A 24,278-nucleotide genomic window follows, 5' to 3' on the forward strand; every position below is an offset into this window, starting at 1 on the left:
ACGAGACTGTCTCCAGTAATAAAGTTGCCACCTCATCCCATTAAACCCGAACACATATTAATTACACGGGTTCTGAGGCTAATTTAATGCAGATAAGGCACCAAGTGAGTTTAATTACCACCTTAATCAGCCGCAGGGATGAGGTGGCAACCCTATCTGGTAACTACATACCTAATATCTTCAAACTCAGAATTGTGAGCGACCACCAAACCGCGTCACAGACTACATTCATCATAATTGTCCATAGGAGGCGCTATAAGCCTTTAGGCTGGTTTCACACTAGTGAGGGTTTCCCCGCATCCAATTTGCACAGCAGGAGATTGAGACCGGCACTCTATGGTGTTGGTTCACATATCTCTGCAGCAGCTCCGGTGCGATTTGCACAGGAACGCTGTGCATCTTTTGGTACGTTTCAGGTCCGAATTCAGCCGAACATTTGGTCTGAAATTGGACTCCTGCTGTGGGCAGCTGCATTCTCATATGTGAACCCAGCCTTACAGTCCTTTTTAATTTACAGACAACCAAAAATAAGGATGTGTCAGTCGAACCACATCTTCCACCTTTACCTGAAATTGGAATCTGCTTGCTATTTCTATGTATGTGCTGTTTGGTATGTTGCCTTCTCCATCTGTTGCCCTTTGTGCATTATCATGATATTGTTTTTGGTGCTCTGTAGTGTCTTACCTAAATTTTATGTGCTGATCTTATCTTTGCCACTCTGGCCTCTTGCTAGTCTGACTTTAGTGAAAGTGAAGGGTCCACTTTGATTGTTAGGCAGCCTTATATTAATTCTTGATTAGTTAACAAACTTCCAACCCCCACCCTTATAACAGTATACATTTAGAGCACCCTTAAGGGGTCAGCACATTGCTGGGGGAGCACGTTGCAGGGCTTCTTTCTCTAAGTGATACTTTATACAAGTGATATGCACTTCAAGCTCTGCACTTCAGTGATTGCACAAAGCGGACATACATTGCAAACTGCACTGGAAATCACCAAACAGGTTGTAGGTGACCCTGTCTCTCTATTCAGCTCTCCTTCCACTCTGTAACATGCATTCTCTACCACTCCTTCTGACACTTGTGTCCTCTCTCCTCAAACTCTCTTACCTTCACTCCTCTTCTCCACCCCACAGCTTATATATATATATATATTATAAAACAGAAAAAAAATTCCGCGCTAGAAATACAAAAGAATAAGCAGCAGTAAACAGTGCGACAACACCAACCAAACAAATAAAAATAAATAAACTGCGCTAAAACAAAAGTTATATGTGTTGGGTGAGTTAATAGTGTGACCAAACCCCAACAAAATATAAAAAACAAGTCCAGAAAATAAAAGTCCAAATTCCCAAGGTAGTAAGTATTCAGTATAAGTGTGGATGCTGTTCCAAATGAGCTATGATTGCTCTTACCAGAAATCCAAAGATATAAGCGGATGGCAAAAAACCCTTGCCAGGGCCTCTGAGGTATTGGACCAATCAGCACCGTCCGTGGTCAGATCAAAATCCCCTCAATAAATGCAGGAGAAAAGCAAACACAAGAAAAAACTGGCCATAGTGTAGTATGTTAAATGTTAAACATGGACATACGAACATACCAATCACCCTGGTGTGCACATAAAAACAACCAAAAAAAAGGGGGGGAGGGAAGTGAAAAAAACCCCACCACCGTGGCTGTAGATTGTGCTTACCAAATCACGATGATAAACAGATTCTTAGTAGGTTAGGAGCTGACATAAAGCACCTTGATACGTCCTCATTAACCCGAAGTTCACATCGTCAGTAAACCACCCAGAATATAAAAAGTAAACTCTCCATGGTGAAGTACGTTTAAAAACGAATTTAATAAATAAAATATTGCACTCACAGAATAAAAGCACTTATATCGCATAAGTATATGTCGCCGGCCGGCATACAGGCATGGAAGCGAAGCTCGTCCTACTTCCTGGTCTCGTGGTAGCGTCGCTGCGTGCGTACCCAGACGCGTTTCGTCATCAAAAGGACGTTCTCAATTGAGAACGTCCTTTTGATGACGAAACGCGTCTGGGTACGCACGCAGCGACGCTACCACGAGACCAGGAAGTAGGACGAGCTTCGCTTCCATGCCTGTATGCCGGCCGGCGACATTAACTTATGCGATATAAGTGCTTTTATTCTGTGAGTGCAATATTTTATTTATTAAATTCGTTTTTAAACGTACTTCACCATGGAGAGTTTACTTTTTATATTCTGGGTGGTTTACTGACGATGTGAACTTCGGGTTAATGAGGACGTATCAAGGTGCTTTATGTCAGCTCCTAACCTACTAAGAATCTGTTTATCATCGTGATTTGGTAAGCACAATCTACAGCCACGGTGGTGGGGTTTTTTTCACTTCCCTCCCCCCCTTTTTTTTGGTTGTTTTTATGTGCACACCAGGGTGATTGGTATGTTCGTATGTCCATGTTTAACATTTAACATACTACACTATGGCCAGTTTTTTCTTGTGTTTGCTTTTCTCCTGCATTTATTGAGGGGATTTTGATCTGACCACGGACGGTGCTGATTGGTCCAATACCTCAGAGGCCCTGGCAAGGGTTTTTTGCCATCCGCTTATATCTTTGGATTTCTGGTAAGAGCAATCATAGCTCATTTGGAACAGCATCCACACTTATACTGAATACTTACTACCTTGGGAATTTGGACTTTTATTTTCTGGACTTGTTTTTTATATTTTGTTGGGGTTTGGTCACACTATTAACTCACCCAACACATATAACTTTTGTTTTAGCGCAGTTTATTTATTTTTATATATATATATATATATATATATATATATATATATATATATACAGGTAAAAGCCAGTAAATTAGAATATTTTGAAAAACTTGATTTATTTCAGTAATTGCATTCAAAAGGTGTAACTTGTACATTATATTTATTCATTGCACACAGACTGATGCATTCAAATGTTTATTTCATTTAATTTTGATGATTTGAAGTGGCAACAAATGAAAATCCAAAATTCCGTGTGTCACAAAATTAGAATATTGTGTAAGGGTCAAGATTGTGAAAAAAAACCCATTCAAAAATGTGGGGGAGATTCACAAGGAGTGGACAGCTGCTGGAGTCAGTGCTTCAAGATTCACCACCAAGAGACGCTTGAAAGACATGGGTTTCAACTGCAGCATACCTCGTGTCAAGCCACTGTTGACCAAGAAACAGCGCGAAAAGCGTCTCACCTGGGCTAAGGAAAAAAAGAGCTGGACTGCTGCTGAGTGGTCCAAAGTCATGTTTTCTGACGAAAGCAAATTTTGCATTTCCTTTGGAAATCGAGGTCCCAGAGTCTGGAGGAAGACAGGAGAGGCACAGGATCCACGTTGCCTGAAGTCTAGTGTAAAGTTTCCACCATCAGTGATGGTTTGGGGTGCCATGTCATCTGCTGGTGTCGGTCCACTCTGTTTCCTGAGATCCAGGGTCAACGCAGCCGTCTACCAGCAAGTTTTAGAGCACTTCATGCTTCCTGCTGCTGACCTGCTCTATGGAGATGGAGATTTCAGGTTCCAACAGGACTTGGCGCCTGCACACAGCGCAAAATCTACCCGTGCCTGGTTTACGGACCATGGTATTTCTGTTCTAAATTGGCCAGCCAACTCCCCTGACCTTAGCCCCATAGAAAATCTGTGGGGTATTGTGAAAAGGAAGATGCAGAATGCCAGACCCAACAACGCAGAAGAGTTGAAGGCCACTATCAGAGCAACCTGGGCTCTCATAACACCTGAGCAGTGCCAGAAACTCATCGACTCCATGCCACACCGCATTAATGCAGTAATTGAGGCAAAAGGAGCTCCAACCAAGTATTGAGTATTGTACATGCTCATATTTTTCATTTTCATACTTTTCAGTTGGCCAACATTTCTAAAAAATCCCTTTTTTGTATTAGCCTTAAGTAATATTCTAATTTTGTGACACACGGAATTTTGGATTTTCATTTGTTGCCACTTCAAATCATCAAAATTAAATGAAATAAACATTTGAATGCATCAGTCTGTGTGCAATGAATAAATATAATGTACAAGTTACACCTTTTGAATGCAATTACTGAAATAAATCAAGTTTTTCAAAATATTCTAATTTACTGGCTTTTACATGTATATATATATATATATATATATATATATCTATATTGCCCTCCCTTCTGTCCTCTTGTTATTACTGCTCCTACCAACTCTTGCTCATTCTACATCCACGTATTGATAAAACCTTCAGGACTCTGAGGCATGCCCCTTCATATAAATCACCCTCTCTCACCCTCCTGCTTCTCCTAACCTTTGGTGACATATCCCCAAGTCCTGGGCCTCCATAATCTGTATTTGAATGGTGATTCCATCTCCCCAAACCCTCTGGCAGCAGCCAGAGAACTTATGCCGCGTACACACAATCGGAATTCTCGTCGGAAAAGCCTTGGATGATTTTTCCGACGGAATTCCGCTTAAGCTTGTGTTGCCTACACATGAAAAAAAAATCTTAGAGACTGAATGGAAGGAACCAGCTATCAGAGCATGTGTTGGACTAAAAACTGGACCAGTGACAACCCAAACAGGAAGGAGATCGCGGATCCGTAGAGGGGGACACCGATCGAATCCTATCAGTGGATTTATTTTCACTTGCCCATTACCCCTGCAGGGGTTGGGTCTTCTGGTGAGTGGGGACACAAGTGGGGGTTCCAGAAGAAAAGTTTACACAACGATCACAATAATTTTCATGGGATTTTTTTGGATTGCCAAGACACTTTTCACTGTTTTTCTTTTCTTCTTGATGTAGAATTTTAATTTTGCTTGGACACTTACACCATTTGGACTTGATTTTTGAAAATTTTGGTGCACTATCACATTAATTATTTAATACAATTTTGCGCGTCAGAATTGCCACAGACAATTGGAATTTCCAACAGAAATTTTTTCAGACGGAAAAATTGAGAACATGCTCTCAATCTTTTGCTGGCCAGCAAAAGACCGATGGAGCCTACACACGGTCGCATTTTGGTGGTGGAATTTCCGATCGTGTGTACGCGGCATTAGTCTCTATTCCTCTTTTTCTCCTGTGCCCTCTGGAACACCAGCTCTGTCTGTAATAAACTCACCGCCCTCCATGACCTCTTTATTATTTCAAATTCCTTTAACCTACTTGCCATTACCGAAACCTGGCTTCATGAATCTGACACTGCTTGTCCTGCTTCCCTCTTCCATGGTGGCCTTCTCTGGACTCACTCACCCAGACCAAGTAGATGGAAGGTAGGTGGAGTGGGTTTTCTTCTAGGTTTTCTTCTAGGTCCATGCAGCACCTATCAGGTACTTCACCCACCTCCATCTCTGACACTCTCCTCTTTTGTGGCACTTTGTATTTGTCTATTTTTTCCTGTTTCTCTAAGAGTTGCTGTCATCTACCAGTCCCCTGGACTGGTATCAACTTGCTTGATGACTTCTCTGCCTGGCTACCCTACTTTCTCTCTTTTGAAATCCCCCACAATCATTATCGGTGACTTCAACATCTCTGTTAATGCTAACACTACTACTAATTCTAACTTTCTCAGTCTAAGCTCCATCTCTTGATCTGAAGCAATGGATACAGGCTCCCACTCACTCCAACGGCAACACCCTTGACCTTGTCTTCTCTTATCTGTGCACTATGTGCAACCTCTCCAACAATCCTCTCCCACTCTCTGATCACCACCTTATTAGTTTTGCTCTCTCCCGGTCTTCCACCTCCTCTCTCCCCTTAGAAACCTTTGCCACCTCAACCCTTCTCTTCTCTACTCTGCTACTAATCAGCTTCAAGACAAAATCTCACCCCTGTCTTGCCCCAACCTAGCCACTTTCACCTGCAACAGCTCACTGTCATTCTCCCTAGACAAGCTTGCCCCCCTTCACTACACACAGAATCAGGCCCTGACTGCTACAACCCTGGCAAACAGACGACACCATGAGTCTCAGAAAATGGAGCTGCGGTAGAGTGTCTGTGGTGTAAGACTAATGCCGCGTACACACGATCGGACATTCCGACAACAAAACCATGGATTTTTTTAGAAGGATGTTGGCTCAAACTTGTCTTGCATACACACGGTCAAACAAAAGTTGTCGGAAATTCAGAACGTGAGAATGTGGTGACGTACAAGATGTACGACGAGCCAAGAAAAAGGAATTTCAATAGCCAGTGTGGCTCCTTCTGCTTGATTCCAAGAATGCGTGAGCTTTTGTGCGATGGACTTGTGTACACACGATCGGACTTTCCAACAACAAGTGAAGTTGGTGGAAAATTTGAGAACCTGCTCTCAAACATTTGTGGCCCAGAAATTCCGACAGCAAATGTTCAATGGAGCATACACACGGTCTGAGTTTCTGACAACAAGCTCACATCCAACATTTCCTGTCAGAAAGTCCAACCGTGTGTACGCGGCATTAGTCCCAGGAAGACTTCAACCAATATAAATCTACCCTCCTAAAATGCTATTGCTACCTCCATACTGCCAAACAGACCTATTTTATCATGCCCATTAAAACATTATCGAGTCGAAACATGAATTCCTCAGATTGGGACTTTAAACCGGGTCACAAACAGTTTGATGGTAAAAAAATATTCAAAATGTATTACACATTGATAATATATAGCAACATGAACATGGGAATATTGGTAACAAACACAAATATTGGGGACAGAAATGGAAACCAGCTGCAAGGAAAAGCCCAGAGCTTTGTCAGACAGACAGAACAAAATGCAAATCTTCTTCAGGGACTGAGGGCTTGGGGGTTCCAGATCTGTAGCTTATATCCCAAATGTTGATGCTCCACCCATAAAGACAAAGAACATAACTCAAAAATGAAAAGAAAGCTATGTCCGTCACAACAGCACACAAGCAACAGAGAACATGAATGACATCAGCCAGGGGTCGGTACATTGTGGGATGATCTTATTGTATAACTTAGTGGTATAACTCTATATAGACCATAGCTATAGAGGAGAGGTAGAATAGTACTTTCCCCTTAATGCAGGTCCGGTTGATAGAGAGAGTGTGTATCAAAAGTTATTAAACCATCCAGAACATCAAGGGTTATGCCGCATACACACGGTCGGACTTTCTGGGAAGCTAGGTCCGACGTACTTGCCTCCAGACTCGTGTCAACATCGGAAGAAGAGAAGAAGCCAAGAAGCTCAGAAGTCCGGGCCTTCGCTTGCAAAAGAGCGGCATGAAGATAGCGGAGGAGCCGGCAGAAGAACTGGAACACCGGGAGAAGAGGCCAGAGAGAGAGCGGAGAAGAACCAACCGGACGCCGGGAGAAGAGGAACCGGAGGGACCCCCGAAGTCGGAAGAAGACCCCCCCGGAGCTGCCTAATAAATTACTTTAAAAACCTGTGTAGTGTGTTTTATTATTGACACTTTTTCCCTAGGTGAATGGGTAGGGTACCCCATACTCATACTCATACTCATACCCATACTCATTCACATAGGGTGGGGGGCTGGGATCCGGGGGCCCTCTTATTAAAGGGGGCTCCCGGATTCCGATAAGTCCCCTGCCCGCAGACCCCGACAACCAATGGCCAGGGTTGTCAGGGGAAGAGGCCCTTGTCCTCATCAACATGGGGACAAGGTGCTTTGTGGTGGGGGGGCCCCGCAGGGCACCCCCTCCCCCAAAGCACCCCCCCCATGTTGAGGGCATGCAGCCTGGTACAGTTCAGGAGGGGGAGGGCGCTTGATCGTTCCCACCCACTTTCCTGACCGGCCGGGCTGCGTGCTCGCATCGGGGTCTGGTATGGATTTTGGGGGGACCCCCACGCCGGTTTTTCGGCGTAGGGGGTTCCCCTTACAAATCCATACCAGACCTAAGGGCCTGGGATGCCCCGCGCTCGCCGCAATAGGAAAATTAGTTTTTCCTATTGCAGCGAGCCCGAGATGCAGTACCCTGCCCCTCCATCATATCTGGTTCGTCGGACCAGCATGCAGATGAACGGGCTTCCCGTCAGGAACTGAGTCCGGCGGAGTTACGACGTAAAGATTTGAAGCAGGCTTCAAATCTAAAGTACGTCGGATTTCTGACCGAAACGGTCCGTCAGAAGTCCGATGGAGACCACACACGGTCGAATTGTCCGCCTGATTTCGTCCGGCGGCGTCCGTCGGCGTCCGTCGGACTTTTGTAGCCGAAAACTATGCGGCATTAGAGATGGTTGTATCCAGCAGCCAGATATCTGGATGTGCCTTATGGATCTTAAAGTTGGAGTCAAAAATTATGTGGCTGGTGGTGTCTGGCAAGGTACCTCTGCTCTGACAAAGCTCTGGGCTTTTCCTTGCAGCTGGTTTCCATTTCTGTTCCCAATATTTGTGTTTGTTGTGTATATCCCCATGTTCATGTTGCTATATATTATCAATATGTAATACATTTTGAATATTTTTTTACCATCAAATTGTTTGTGGCCCGGTTTAAAGCTCCAATCTGAGGAATCCATGTTTTGACTCGATAATGTGTTAACGAGCATGATAAAATAGGTCTGTTTGGCAGTGTGGAGGCAGGAATAGTATTTTAGGAGGGCAGATTTATATTGGTTGAAGTCTTCCTGGGACTTATGCCCTGTACACACGATCGGACATTAATCGGACATTCCGACAACAAAATCCATAAGATTTTTTCCGACGGATGTTGGCTCAGACTTGCCTTGCATACACACGGTCGCACAAAGTTGTCAGAAAATCTGATTGTTCTGAACACGGTGACATAAAACACGTACGTCGGGGCTATAAACGGGGCAGTAGCCAATAGCTTTTGTCTCCTAATTTATTCTGAGCATGCGTCGGATTTGTGTACACACGATCAGAATTTAAATGATCGAATTTTGTTGTCGGAAAATTTTATATCCTGCTCTCATGCCCTGTACACACTGTCGGATTTTCCAATGGAAAAAGTGCGATCGGATTGTGTTGTCGGAAATTCCGATCATGTGTGGGCTCCATCTGACTTTTTCCATCGGAATTTCCGACACACAAAGTTTGAGAGCAGGATATAAAATTTTCCGACAACAAAATCCGATCATGTGTACACAAATCCGACGCACAAAGTGCCACGCATGCCCAGAATAAATTAAGAGACGAAAGCTATTGGCTACTGCCCCGTCTATAGTCCCGACGCACGCGTTTAACGTCAAGGCGTTCAGAACGATCGGATTTTCAGACAACTTTGTGCGACCGTGTGTATGCATGACAAGTTTGAGCCAACATCCGTCGGAAAAAATCCAATGGATTTTGTTGTCGGAATGACCGATCAATGTCCGATCGTGTGTACAGGGCATCAAACTTTGTGTGTCGGAAATTCCGACGTAAAAAGTCCGATGGAGCCCACACACGATCAGAATTTCCGACAACACAATCCGGCAGCATCAAACTTAACCTGCTTACACCTCTATCCAAAATTCTTCTTTTCAAGATCCCAGCTTCCCTTGAAAATTCTATGAGCCATTTCTGTGAGTTTTTAAGTATTGCTCCACAGGGATACCTTCTTTTAGGAGTCTGGGATGAGAACTTTTGTGGTATGAGGAGCCTGCAGTGAGGACTGTGTCTCTCCTTTTGTTACCAAAGTCCAAAAAGTTTAATGCTGGCTTGCTACAAATGAGGAGCCTGGGATGAGAACTCTGTGCACACTGTAGACTTCCTATACTGTCTTGTGACAACTTCCTTTCCTTTTGTTACCATTATTTAGAACTCCAAGGAGTTTACGACCAGTTTGTTACATTTATATTTAAACTAATGCCGCATACACACGGTCGGACTTTCCGGCATACTTGGTCCGGTGGACCAGAGTGTGCCGGACAATCCGCCCGTGTGTGGGCGCCGGCGGACTTTTCCGGCGGACTTTTTCCCAAAAGCCCGCCGGACCTAGATTTGAAAAAAAGTTTTAAATCTTTCCGCCGGACTCAGTTTCGGGCGGAAAGTCCGCTCGTGTGTGTGCTGGTCCGACGGAAAGCCCGCTCGTGTGTATGCTGGTCCGACGGACCAGATACAACACAAGGGCAGGGTATTGCATCTCGCGCTCGCTGCAATAGGAAAAACTAATTTTCCTATTGCGGCGAGCGCGGTGCATACCAGGCCCTTAGGTCTGGTATGGATTATAAAGGGGAACCCCCTACGCCGAAAAAACGGCGTGGGGTCCCCCCTAAAATCCATACCAGACCCCGATCCGAGCACGCAGCCTGGCCGGTCAGGAAAGGGGGTGGGGACGAGCGAGCGCCCCCCCCCTCCTGAACCGTACCAGGCCGCATGCCCTCAACATGGGGGGTGGGTGCTTTGGGGGAGGGGGGCGCCCTGCGCCCCCCCAAAGCACCTTGTCCCCATGTTGATGAGGACAAGGGCCTCTTCCCGACAACCCTGGCCGTTGGTTGTCGGGGTCTGCGGGCGGGGGCTTATCGGAATCTGGGAGCCCCCTTTAATAAGGGGGCCCCCAGATCCCGGCCCCCCACCCTATGTAAATGAGTATGGGGTACATGGTACCCCTACCCATTCACCTAGGAAAAAAGTGTAAGTAATAAAACACACTACACAGGTTTTTAAAATATTTTATTAAACAGCTCCGGGGGGATCTTCCTCCGGCTTCGGGGGTCTTCTTCCGGCTTTGGGGGTCCCTCCGCTTCATCTTCTCCCGGCGTCCGGTTGGTTCTTCTCCGCTCTCTTCTCTCCAGTTCTTCGGCCGGCTCCTCTGCTGTCTTCAGGTAGCTCTCTTGCCAGCAGAGGTCCGGACTTCTGGGCTTTTTCTCTTCCCCAGATGTTGACACGACGCTCTCTCCGGCTGGACTGCTCTCCGAGGGCTGCGTTGTGACTTATATAGGCGGAGACCCCGCCCCCTTTTGATGTCACAGTCCCTGGGCATGCTGGGACTGTGACGTTTTAGGGGGCATGGTCAACATCACCCAGTGACCACGCCCCCTAAACGTCACAGTCCCAGCATGCCCAGGCGCCCCCTCCCCCAAAGCACCCACCCCCCATGTTGAGGGCATGCGGCCTGGTACGGTTCAGGAGGGGGGGGGGGCTCGCTCGTCCCCACCCCCTTTCCTGACCGGCCAGGCTGCGTGCTCGGATCGGGGTCTGGTATGGATTTTAGGGGGGCCCCACGCCGTTTTTTCGGCGTAGGGGTGCCCCTTTATAATCCATACCAGACCTAAGGGCCTGGTATGCCCCGCGACGGGGCTCACAAGGTGTCAATCTTGCCGATAAAAGCAGCAAGATTGACATCCTTTTCTAGTCCCGTCGCACCTGAGTCACGTTCAAAATGAACGGACTTGTCCGTGTGTGGGCAAGTCCGTTCATTCTGAAAGTCCGCCGGAACTCCGGCGAAAGTCCGTCGGAAAGACGGGCGGACTTAGCCCGCCGCAAAGTCCGGGCGTGTGTGGGCAAGTCCGTCCGTTTTAAAGTCCGGCGCACCTGGCGGACAAAGTCCGTCAGAAAGTGTGCCGGACCAAGTAGGATAGAAAGTCCGACCGTGTGTACGCGGCATAAGAATTCAGATCATCTTATGACTTAACAAAATTATTAAATTCACTGGCAGGTCTGATCCAAAAGGGAAAAAAAAAATGTTGTCTATGTACCTGTGCCAAAAAAAGTAATTGGACAGTAATATACATAGACATATATGTATCCCATCATTTGGCATTTACACCTTCATTGTGTTCTTTTTTTTTTTTTTTAAGAATTCAACAAGGAATTCATCTAGAGAAAATTGTTGGGACTTTATATGAGGCCATGACTACTACAGTACACAGGTCTCCATCCCTAATTAATTGAAAAGGAGGGTAAAATGGGAAGAGGAAGGGGTAATGGGACTTTATATGAAACACAACACTAGGGTAGGATGGATCAATCAATAAGGGTAAATATAGAATTTATTAATAACACAATTGAACACAGTGCAATAGATAACATTCATTAGGGATGAGCTTCGAGTTCGAGTCGAACTCATGTTCGACTCGAACATTGGCTGTTCGCAAGTTCGCCGAACAGCGAACAATTTGGGGTGTTCGCGGCAAATTCGAATGCCGCGGAACACCCTTTAAAAGTCTATGGGAGAAATCAAAAGTGCTAATTTTAAAGGCTTATATGCAAGTTATTGTCTTAAAAAGTGTTTGGGGACCTGGGTCCTGCCCCAGGGGACATGGATCAATGCAAAAAAAAGGTTTTAAAAACGGCTGTTTTTTCAGGAGCAGTGATTTTAATAATTCTTAAAGTCAAACAATAAAAGTGTAATATTCCTTTAAATTTTGTAGCGGGGGGGTGTCTATAGTATGCCTGTAAAGGGGCGCATGTTTCCCGTGTTTAGAACAGTCTGACAGCAAAATGACATTTCGAAGGAAAAAACCCATTTAAAACTACCCGCGGCTATTGCATTGCCGACAATACACATAGAAGTTCATTGATAAAAACAGCATGGGAATTCCCCACAGGGCAACCCCGAACCAAAATTTAAAAAAAAATGACGTGGGAGTCCCCCCTAAATTCCATACAAGGCCCTTCAGGTCTGGTATGGATATTAAGGGGAACCCCGCGCCAAAAAAAAAAAAAACCGCGTGGGGTTCCCCCCCCAAAAAAATCCATACCTTATCTGAGCACGCAACCTGGCAGGTCGCAGGAAAAGAGGGGGGACGAGAGTGTGCCCCCCCCTGAACCGTGCCAGGCCACATGCCCTCAACATTGGGAGGATGTTTTGGGGTAGCCCCCCAAAACACCTTGTCCCCATGTTGATGAGGACAAGGGCCTCATCCCCACAACCCTGGCCGGTGGTTGTGGGGGTCTGCAGGTGGGGGGCTTATCGGAATCTGGAAGCCCCCTTTAACAAGGGGACCCCCAGATCCCGGCCCCCCTGTGTGAAATAATAAGGGGGTACTTACCCCTACCATTTCACTAAAAAACTGTCAAAAATGTTAAAAATGACAAGAGACAGTTTTTGACAACATGGGGACAAGGTGTTTTGGGGGCTACCCCAAAGCACCCTCCCAATGTTGAGGGCATGTGACCTGGTACGGTTCAGGAGGGGGGCCGCACTCTCGTCCCCCCCTCTTTTCCTGCGGCCTGCCAGGTTGCGTGCTCGGATAAGGGTCTGGTATGAATTTTTGGGGGGACCCCACGCCGTTTTTTTTTTTTGGCGCGGGGTTCCCCTTAAAATCCATACCAGACCTAAAGGGTCTGGTATGGAATTTAGGGGGAACCCCACGTCATTTTTTAAAAAAATTTTGGCCGGGGTTCCCCTTAATATCCATACCAGACCTAAAGGGCCTGATATGGAATTTAGGGGGACTCCCACGTCATTTTTTTTAAATTTGGGTTCGGGGTTGCCCTGTGGGGCATTCCCATGCCGTTTTTATCAATGAACTTCTATGTGTATTGTCGCCAATGCAATAGCCGCAAGTGTTTTTTTCCTTCGAAATGTCATTTTGCTGTCAGACTGTTCTAAACACGGGAAACATGCGCCCCTTTACAGGCATACTATAGACACCCCCCAGCTACGAAATTTAAAGGGATATTACACTTTTATTGTTTGACTTTAAGCATTATTAAAATCACTGCTCCTGAAAAAACGGAAGTTTTTAAAACTTTTTTTTGCATTGATCCATGTCCCCTGGGGCAGGACCCAGGTCCCCAAACACATTTTATGACAATAACTTGCATATAAGCCTTTAAAATTAGCACTTTTGATTATTCATGTTCGTGTCCTATAGACTTTAACGGTGTTCGCGTGTTCGAACGAACTTTTTTCCTGTTCGCATGTTCTGGTGCGAACCGAACAGGGGGGTGTTCGGCTCATCCCTAACATTCATATTAAATCAATAGATATGGTACAGAGTAAGGTAAAACATGATTGGCAAATCACATAATAATAAATAAAATTGCATAATATACAAAGTTGCACATGATAAACAATGAAACCATCAGTATACCCAATATATCTTAAAACATGATAGGTATTAATTAATTGATGATTCAAACAAATAAAACCCATAGTAAACACATGATTACTGTGACATAGCATCAAATATGAAAGTTTGACGCATTTCGTGGATTGTCTCCACTCATCAGGAGCAGTTATGCACTGGGAGTACCTATAATGGATAGTAGATTCATTATCAATGGTAATTAATTAGAACAGGGAAGAGAGGGAGCAAAAACCTATGTTCAGCATCCGCGTCCGTGTCGAGCTTTCATATTTGATGCTATGTTACAGTAATCAGGTGTTTACTATGGGTTTTATTTGTTTGAATCATCAATTAATACCTATCATGTTTTTACATATATTGGGTATACTGTTGGTTTCATTGTTTATCATGTGCAACTATGTATATTATGCAATCAATTTTATTTATTATTATGTGATTTACCAATCATGTTGTACCTTACTCTGTACCATATCTATTGATTTAATATGAATGTTATCTATTGCACTAATGTTCAATTGTGTTATTAATAAATACTATATTTACCCTTATTGATTGATTCATACTACCCTAGTGTTGTGTTTCATATAAAGTCCCATTACCCCTTCCTTTTCCCATTTTCCCTTCCTTTTCAAGGAATTCATCTAGTAAGTCACACTGGGGCACTCATCTCATCCAGTGCAAGAAGCCTATCTGATAAAAACAAACAGTAGCTTCACTAAATACCCACAATGCCAATTCACAGGTCTGAAAAGACCATGACTCTGATGTATCCTACATTTTACTGGGGATAGAAATGCAGCACAATTATTCATAGGGCCAAAAATGAGATCCTCCTGCAGAAAATTGTAATAAGCAGTCCATTATATCAGACAACGGGCATAGTAGAAGTAATATAATGCCCTATAAAAATATTTTAAAATGTACATTTCTTAAAATATTAATGAATATACAATTTAATATTTAATACTGAAAATTACCAAAGAGGAAACAGCTTCAGTGTAGCCATATTTATAGATGTCTGGCTTTTAGTTTTACCTATTGTTTTCTATCTCCTTTTAGGTGGCGTGATTAACCACATTTTTGGTCAAGGTGGACTTCATGAGCACAGCTGAGTCACCCTGGTGATGAGCCATATGGGTCTTCTGACTGAAAGGCTTTACTAGAGATTACTGGAGGATTCACACAGGAGACAAGCCAGATCAGTATTCGAAATGTCATAAATGTTTTGGATCCTCTTCAACATTCATACAGATTTTCAGTGTTCTTGAAGTGACAAAGCCTTTAGAAATAAGTCAGATAATATCAGATACAGGATGGTTGGCACCGGAGAGAGGCCATTTTCATGTTCTTATTGCAAAAAAACTTTTGCAGGAGAGCGAAATCTTATCAACCACCAGCAATTCCACAAAGGAGAGAAGTCATTTCAATGCTCTGAATGCAGCAAAGTTTTTCCATGGAAAGTAAAACTTATCAAACACCAGATGACTCACACTGAAGAGAAGCCATATCAATGTTCTGAGTGTGACAAAGCTTTTAGAGTGAAGAAACATCTTACCATACACCAGATGATTCACAATGGAGAGAAGCCGTTTCAATGTTCTGAATGTGACAAAGCATTTTCATCAAAGTCATATCTTATCATACACCAGAGGATTCACACTGGAGAGAAGCCACATCGATGTTCTGAATGTGACAAAGCTTTTTCATCAAAGTCAAATCTTATCAGCCACCAGGTGACTCACACTGGAGAGAAGCAATATCAGTGTTCTAAATGTGACAAAGCTTTTACAGTAAAGACAAGCCTTATCACGCACCAGAGGAGTCACACTGGAGAGAAGCCATATCAGTGTTCTGAATGTGACAAAGCTTTTACAACGAAGGGCTATCTTATCATGCACAAGAAGATTCACACTGGAGAGAAGCCATATGAATGTTCTGAATGTGACAAAGGGTTTACATCAAAGTCACATCTTATTATCCACCAGATGAATCACACTGGAGAGAGGCCATATCAGTGTTCTGAATGTGACAAAGCTTTTACAGTGAAGCACCATCTTATCATACACAAGAAGATTCACACTGGAGAGAAGCCATATGAATGTTCTGAATGTGACAAAGCTTTTAAAACCAAAGGAGAGCTTGTTCTGCATCAGAGGTTTCACACTGGAGAGAAGCCGTATCAGTGTTCTGAATGTGACAAAACTTTTGCAGCAAAGTCACAACTTATCAGCCACCAGATGATTTACACTGGAGAGAAGTCATATCAATGTTCTGAATGTGACAAAGCTTTTAAAACCAAAAGAGAGCTTGTTGTGCACCAGAGGGTTCACACTGGAGAGAAGCCGTATCAGTGTTCTAAATGTGACAAAACTTTTGCAGCAAAGTCACAACTTATCAGACACCAGATGACTCACACTGGAGAGAAGCCGTATCAGTGTTCTGAATGTGACAAAACTTTTGCATCAAAGTCACAACTTATCAGCCACCTGATGACTCACACTGGAGAGATGCCGTATCAGTGTTCTGAATGTGACAAAACTTTTGCTTCAAAGTCACAACTTATCAGCCACCAGATGAATCACACTGAAGAGAAGCCATATCAATGTTCTGAGTGTGACAAAGCTTTTAAAACCAAAAGAGATCTTGTTGTGCATCAGAGGGTTCACACCGGAGAGAAGCCATATCAGTGTTCTGAATGTGACAAAGCTTTTACAAGGAAGTTACAATGTATCAGACACCAGAAGATTCATCACCAATAACTGAAATGTGTTTTTCATCTTTTGCTTGTTTATTGAGCTTTACCTGAACATACAGAAACAAACAGAAGGCACATCTAAATGCAGAAACACCAATACTTTAATAGCCAAATGATTAAAAATACTTACTAAATTGAAAGGAGAAAAGGGCTCATCAATATTTATAAGGAGTCCAGCGGTAATAGTCCCAGAGATTGTCCAATCTGCAGCAGAATCCAAAATGTCTCAACCATCCAGCAGAAGGAGACTGCAGGGAGAGAAACCAGGAAGGGACAGCTACACTGTGGAGAACCAACATGGAAGGATGGACCTGGGTGTGGCATCAGCAGAAGTGTGCCCAGAACCAGCACTCTCTAACTGACATGGATTTCTAAATGTTTCCTTCATTTAAAGATCTAATAAAAATTCATATGGGGCTAATACAGTCACCAAACTGCTTCACTACCAGAGACTGGGTAGTGGCCAAACAGCATTCTGCCAAGCCTCGGCAACCTTGTTCAGAGAAACCCTTCCAGGTTCTGCATATATTGCTACATCAGCCAAAATTGAGCGCTGAAAGGTAGCCCACCTGGTCCATGCCTCCCATTACACGTTCCACCTCCCCTTTTATAATGCAACTTCCCTCACTGATGACAACACTAAAGACACATTTGTGGCTGGTATCCTAACCAATAAGGACTCACTGTTTGGTGAGAAAGCCACTCCGTATGCTGGTGTAGACCTTCCATGCTTGCTGTTTGCTGTTGTTTTTGCGATGCATTTGACAGAGCCACTTAGGCCCAGCTAACTACTTGTGTTCCATTTTGTTCATCCACATGTCTAGGCATGTCATCGGGTCATCACTGGTTGTCCTTATTGTCTTGTTTCTCTGTCAAGCTATTTCTCCTCTCCATAGACTAGTCACACAATACAACTGCAACATGTCTGGACTTAAAAAAGAAAATGCAAAGCGCGTGGCCATTTTCCTACGACTTATTGTGGGGGACTGGAATTCCTCTTATTGTGGTTATTTTTAATGACTCTTGAGTAGGGATGAGCCAAACACCCCCCCTGTTCGGTTCGCACCAGAACTTGCGAACAGGCAAAAAATTTGTTCGAACACGCGAACACCGTTAAAGTCTATGGGACTCGAACATGAATAATCAAAAGTGCTAATTTTAAAGGCTTATATGCAAGTTATTGTCATAAAAAGTGTTTGGGGACCCGGGTCCTGCCCCAGGGGACATGGATCAATGCAAAAAAAAGTTTTAAAAACAGACGTTTTTTCGGGAGCAGTGATTTTAATAATGCTTAAAGTGAAACAATAAAAGTGTAATATTCCTTTAAATTTCGTACCTGGGGGGTGTCCATAGTATGCCTGTAAAGGGGCGCATGTTTTCCATGTTTAGAACAGTCTGACAGCAAAATGACATTTCAAAGGAAAAAAAGTCATTTAAAACTACTCGCGGCTATTAATGAATTGCCGGTCCGACAATACACATAAAAGTTCATTGATAAAAACGGCATGGGAATTCCCCACAGGGGAACCCTGAACCAAAATTAAAAAAAATCTGTCGTGGGGGTCCCCCTTTCAGGTCTTGTATGGATATTAAGGGGAACCCCGCGCCAAAATTTTTTTTAAAAATGGCGTGGGGGTCCCCCTCAAAATCCATACCAGACCCTTCAGACCCCTAAATTGACAATTGCACAGTCATGTGACCCTCTACCCAAATAAAATTGATGTCCTTTTTTCCCCCACAAATAGAGCTTTCTTTTAGTGGTATTTGATCACCTCTGCGGTTTTTATTTTTTGCACTATAAACAAAAAAATGCGGCTAATAAATCATTATTAACAGATAAAAGCAAATTTTACAAAATCCCTGATAAATATAAAAGCTTAACCTGTATTGAGTTAATAATTAACAAATATTTGTACATTTTAAATTGCGCCTTTTTTGCGAAATGGTTAAAATCGAACATACGCAAAAATGTAAATATCCAAGCACATGACCTGTGGAATAAAAACAGGTGCTACTGATTTTTAACAGAGTCACTAGCACCTGATCCAGGAATTCCATCCAGAAGTGTAGGACCATTGAGAAATCTTTAAACTGTCCCAGGATGTCTCAGGTGGATAACATATTGTAGGGTACTCCTTGCCGCAGTGCTTCTCTACCCCGATTCATTTCACATGTGTGATCTGGCTGTGCTCACCTAATACTTAATAAACCTCATAGGTGAGCACAGCCAGACCACCCATTTTCTCTAAAAATCTGGAGGTTTTCCTTTTTCTCTTACAGCTTTCAGAATTTGTAAAAGACCCCCCAAGCCATATATTGAAATGAATGAAATGAATCGGGGTAGAGAAGCACTGCGGCAAGGAGTATCTTACAATATGTTATCCACCTGAGACATCCTGGGACAGTTTAAAGATTTCTCAATGGTCCTACACTTCTGGATGGAATTCCTGGATCAGGCACTAGTGACTCTGTAATAGGGTCCATTGGTTCTGGTAAGAGTTCATTTTGAATGGTGGCGGATCATGAGGTGGAATCTGAAAATTCATTACTATTATTCTGTCACACATGGTGGCATTTGATTTGGGAGTTCTATGATTACCAGGATTTATGTCTGGACTATATTTGGACAGTTGTTCATGTTTATCAATCTCCAATAGCGCTGCAAAACTTGTTGTATAATTTTGATTACACGGTGTAATTTACTGTTTTTTGCTAGCGGCTTTTTTATATATTGGTTGCCAGTGCATTTTCTTCCTTTTTTCAATGATATATTTCTCATACTCAGTATAGTCATGCATAGACTTACACTGTAAAACATTTTCTGATGTTCTTCCTGAGTATGGGGATACCACATATTCCAGATTTTTTTGCAGTCTGGTTGTATAGAGGGTCCCAAAATCCAAAGAGCACCTTCAGGCTTGCAAGGGGCATAAATTACACATCTGATTTCCTGACTAGCTATCACATGTCTGGGGGAGTGCCAGGACAGTAGGTATTCCCACAAAACACTTTTGACTGGTGTGTCAGTGATCAGGAACATTGTTGCTGGCTTACATTGGTTCAATGACACTGGGACTGGTGTGGGAGTGATCAGGAACATTGTTGCTATAAAAGGAGGGAATTGCAACTTCAAATGAGGTATATGGTCCGAACGAGCATACACTTCCATCCCTGTTAATCGTTAAGAAAAGGTGGAAATTTGGGACTTTGTAGTGAGATGTGTGTTGGACAAAAACAAATAAATTGCACGATAAACAGAAAGTTTATTCATATGAATACACATGGGACATGGTACATAGCAGATATGACAAGCTGATGAACATATAATAGACAATGTGAAGATTCCATTATTGCACATGATAAATAAAATCAAAGAAAAGGGTATAATATACAAGCATATTTGATTAAAAAACTGCATTTAAAAGCTTGACTCGTTTCGTGGATGAAGTTCCACTTCTTCAGAAGCAAATGCAGAATGCGTATCTATAAAAAATATTCCAAATTACTCCAATGGATTAAATAAAGATGTAGGGGGAGGACAAAACCAAAACACTCCAAAATTACTTACATATCAGCTTTAAAAATGGTCATGGATTGCTAAAAACCTGATGGTTGAGGAAAGCCGGGAGATATCCCCGCCAGGAGCTGAGGGGGCATGAAACTGCAGACAGCTAAGGCGGAGAACACCACACTCGAGGGGAGAGATGGAAAGTGTCCATGGTGAGCTGCAGGATGATGCCTGAAAACAGCTCCAGTCTGTGTGAAATATAAAATGAATGTGGTCAAAAGAGATTGTGGGGTGTAACTGGCGGAGGGCATAGAGCCTATGGTGATAGGGAGGACCACCAGAGAACCTCACACCAAGACAAACAAAGGTGGTATGGTACAACATTCTGAAAACAGGACAGACCAATACTGTCCAGGGATTCAGGACTTGCAAAAGTGTGAAAATAGGAGAGAGAAAAGTGTAGTAAAAACAACCAGAGAACCAAGGCAAGACAGAACAAACAAAGGTTAAGAGGTGATATGGTACAATATCCTGAAATCACAACAGACCAATCCTGTCCAGAGATACAGGGACTGAATATAGTGCCGAAAAAATAAAGAAAGAAACCCCAAGGGGGAGGGGGGTTTCCCATTACCACGGGGGGTTGATTGGGCCTTCCCACTGTGCATCGGCACCACGCCACCTCCTGGTGACTCAGCATTGGTGGCATTTGTTCCATTCCCAGCATGTGTTGAGCATCTCCCCAGACGCTGGCCATCTCATGTCAGCTGTTCTGGCGGGAATGCCTCTATTTAAACACACCCAGTGTCACGCTGGGGGCGTCATGTGTAATAGCCTTGGCGGGTATATATTGCAGTTGACATGGACATTCACTGTACTGTTCATTTAAGCACAAGAGACTCCATTTTGTTCTCACTGTTGAAATGTGTTCTGTAACCTTCACCTAACACACAGACACATCTCCTACTAAAAGCTCTCTACTCCCCCCTCCCTTCTCAAGGTTTTACTTTTGCAATTGTTCTATTCGCTAGCTTTTAATAATACGTTTCTATTTGTTAGCTTTCAATAACATGTTTCTATTTGTTAGTTTTTAATAACATCTCACACCACCCCTTTTTTATCTATGTATAAAATAACATGTAATAATAAATTTTAACACTGAACGGACATTTTAACCAGTTGCCAACCGGCCCATAGCCAAATGACGGCTGCAGGGCGGTTGGATAACTCTGGGAGCACGTCATATGACGTGCTCCCAGAAAACTGCTCCCGCGCGCCCCTGGGTCGCGCACACAGGAACATCCATGACCTGGACCCGGCGCATCACGGATCACGGTAAATGGCCGCTGATCACGGCCGTTTACCATGTAATCGCTCCATCAAATGACGGAGCGATCACATGTAAACAAACCGGCGTCATATCATGACGCCGGTTCCTCCCTCCCCTCTCTGTATCGATCGGTACAGAGGGGGAGGGATCGGATGGGAGCAGCACTGTGGGCTGGATGTGTAGTGCCCACAGCACTGTTCAGTGACATGTGCAGTCACATCCATCCATCCATCCTTCCATGCTCAGCCAACCCCCCATGCTCAGCAATACCCAGCACTACTCTGCAATACTCTGCAATTCCCTGTGCAATACTCTGCAAATCCCTGCGCAATACTCTGCAATACTCTGCAATCCCCTTCAATACTCTGCAATACCCCGCAATACTCTGCAATGCCCCACAATATTCTACAATGACCCACAATACCCCGCAATACTCTGCAATGCCCTGCAATACCCTGCAATACCCCGCAATACTCTGAAATACCCTGCAATACTCTGCAATGCCCCGCAATACTCTGCAATGCCCCGCAATACCCTGCAATACCCCGCAATACCCCATAATACTCTGCAATACCCAGAAATACCCCGCAATACTCTGCAATACCCCACAATACTCTGCAATACCCTGCAATACCCTGCCATACCCCGCAAAACTCTGCCATACCCAGCCATACTCTGCCATACCCAGCCATACTCTGCAACACTCGGTGATACCCAGCCATACTTTGCCATGCTCAGCCATACCCAGCCATGCTCGGCTATACTCAGCTATAGGGATGAGCCGAACACCCTCCCGGTTCGGTTCGCACCAGAACCTGTGAACGGACTGAAAGTTTGCACGAACGTTAGAACCCCATTGACGTCTATGGGACTCGAACGCTCGAAATCAAAAGTGCTCATTTTAAAGGCTAATTTGCATGGTATTGTCCTAAAAAGGGTTTGGGGACCCGGGTCCTGCCCCAGGGGACATGTATCAATGCAAAAAAAGTTTTAAAAACGGACGTTTTTTCGGGAGCAGTGATTTTAATGATGCTTAAAGTAAAAAAAAAGTGAAATATTCCTTTAAATATCGTACCTGGGGGGTGTCTATAGTATGCCATAGTGATGCGTGTTTCCCGTGTTTAGAACAGTCCCTGCACCATATGTCATTTTTAAAGGAAAAAATCTCATTTAAAACTGCTTGCGGGTTTAATGTAATGTCGGGTCCTGGCAATATGGATGAAAATCAGTGAGACAAACACCATGGGTACCCCCCAGTCCATTACCAGGCCCTTTGGGTCTTGTATGGATATTAAGGGGAACCCCGCACCCAAATTAAAATAAGGAAAGGTGTGGGGCCACCAGGCCCTATATACTCTGAACAGCAGTATACAGGCGGTGCAAACAAGACAGGGACTGTAGGTTTGTTGTTAAGTAGAATCTGTTTGTAATTTTGAACGGGTACATTTTTAACGTGTTTAGCTCCAGCCAAAAAATCTTTTTTAAGCTTTTTGGAAAACATAGGGAAGGGTTATCACCCCTGTGACATTTGTTTTGCTGTTTTTCCTCCTCTTCAGAAGATTTCACCTCACTTTTTGTCCCAATGAAAAATGTTTTTTGAAAATTTGGGTTTTTTTGTGGAACAAGGATTGGTGATAAAGCATCGGTGGAAAGGAGAAATGTTTTTCCCATATTAACTCTTACAGGAGAGAATTTCCCTTCCTAGGGGTAGATTTCATCTCACTTCCTGTTGTCTCCTTCCGTTTGCAAGTAGGAGTCGTTTGTAAGTTGGATGTTTGAAAGTAGGGGCCTGCCCTATATACCCAGCAGAAATTTAGGCCTTAGGTGTTGTTGTGGCCTCAACACTGTAAGCCCTCACAGGGCCCTGCTGTGAAATATTAGATCAAGAATTGTAATTACATGCCCCTGTTGAACAGGGGCAGAAAAATTGGGCCTTTGGTGGTGGTGCTGGTGCCACAACACTGTAAGTCCTCACTCGCTCTTGGTGGGTGCAGAAATGGGCCCTGCTGTGAAATATTAGATCAAGAATTGTAATTACATGCCCCTGTTGAACAGGGGCTGAAAAATTAGGCCTTAGGCACTGGTGCTGGGGCCACAACACTGCAACCCCTCACAGACACTCTAGTTGGAACGCAGGAACGAGCCCTGCTGCAAAGTATTGCATCAAAAATTGTAATTACACGCCCCTGTTAAATAGGGGCTGAAAAATTGGGCCTTAGGCACTGGTGCTGGTGCCACAACACTGCAACCCCTCACAGATACTCTAGTTGGAATGCTGAAATGAGCCCTGCTGCAAAGTATTGCATCAAAAATTGTAATTACATGCCCCTGTTAAACAGGGGCTGAAAAATTGGGCCTTAGGCACTGGTGCTGGTGCCACAACACTGCAACCCCTCACAGATACTCTAGTTGGAATGCTGAAATGAGCCCTGCTGCAAAGTATTGCATCAAAAATTGTAATTACATGCCCCTGTTAAACAGGGGCTGAAAAATTGTGCCTTAGGCACTGGTGGTGGCGCCCAGAACCAAAAATGTTCTTACAAGCTATCAGCGTGATGATTGAGGAGGAAGAGGATAATTTCTCAGGGATAGTCACTCACCATCAGTATAGGCAGTCTTTGAAGGGATCTGAGATTTCAAAAAAAATTATTCGGTTACATCAGCATCAGGTGCTTGGTAGCTGGTGGTGATCCAAGACTGATTCATTTTTATGAAGGTCAGTCGATCGACCGAGTCGGTGGA

At 43.9% G+C, this 24,278-nt stretch overlaps 1 protein-coding gene across 1 annotated transcript in view; it reads left to right on the forward strand.

The window, feature by feature from the left end:
• Window positions 1–18,684, forward strand: part of LOC141126606 (uncharacterized) — a 757,790-nt gene extending 739,106 nt beyond the window's left edge. Inside the window, 1 exon segment of the mRNA XM_073612528.1 lies at window positions 15,362–18,684. Coding sequence (XP_073468629.1) covers window positions 15,362–16,702 — 1,341 coding nt within the window. The 3' untranslated portion in view covers window positions 16,703–18,684.
• Window positions 18,685–24,278: the final 5,594 nt, after the last annotated feature.

Source organism: Aquarana catesbeiana, linkage group LG02 (assembly GCF_042186555.1).
Source record: "Aquarana catesbeiana isolate 2022-GZ linkage group LG02, ASM4218655v1, whole genome shotgun sequence".
NCBI lineage: Eukaryota > Metazoa > Chordata > Amphibia > Anura > Ranidae > Aquarana > Aquarana catesbeiana.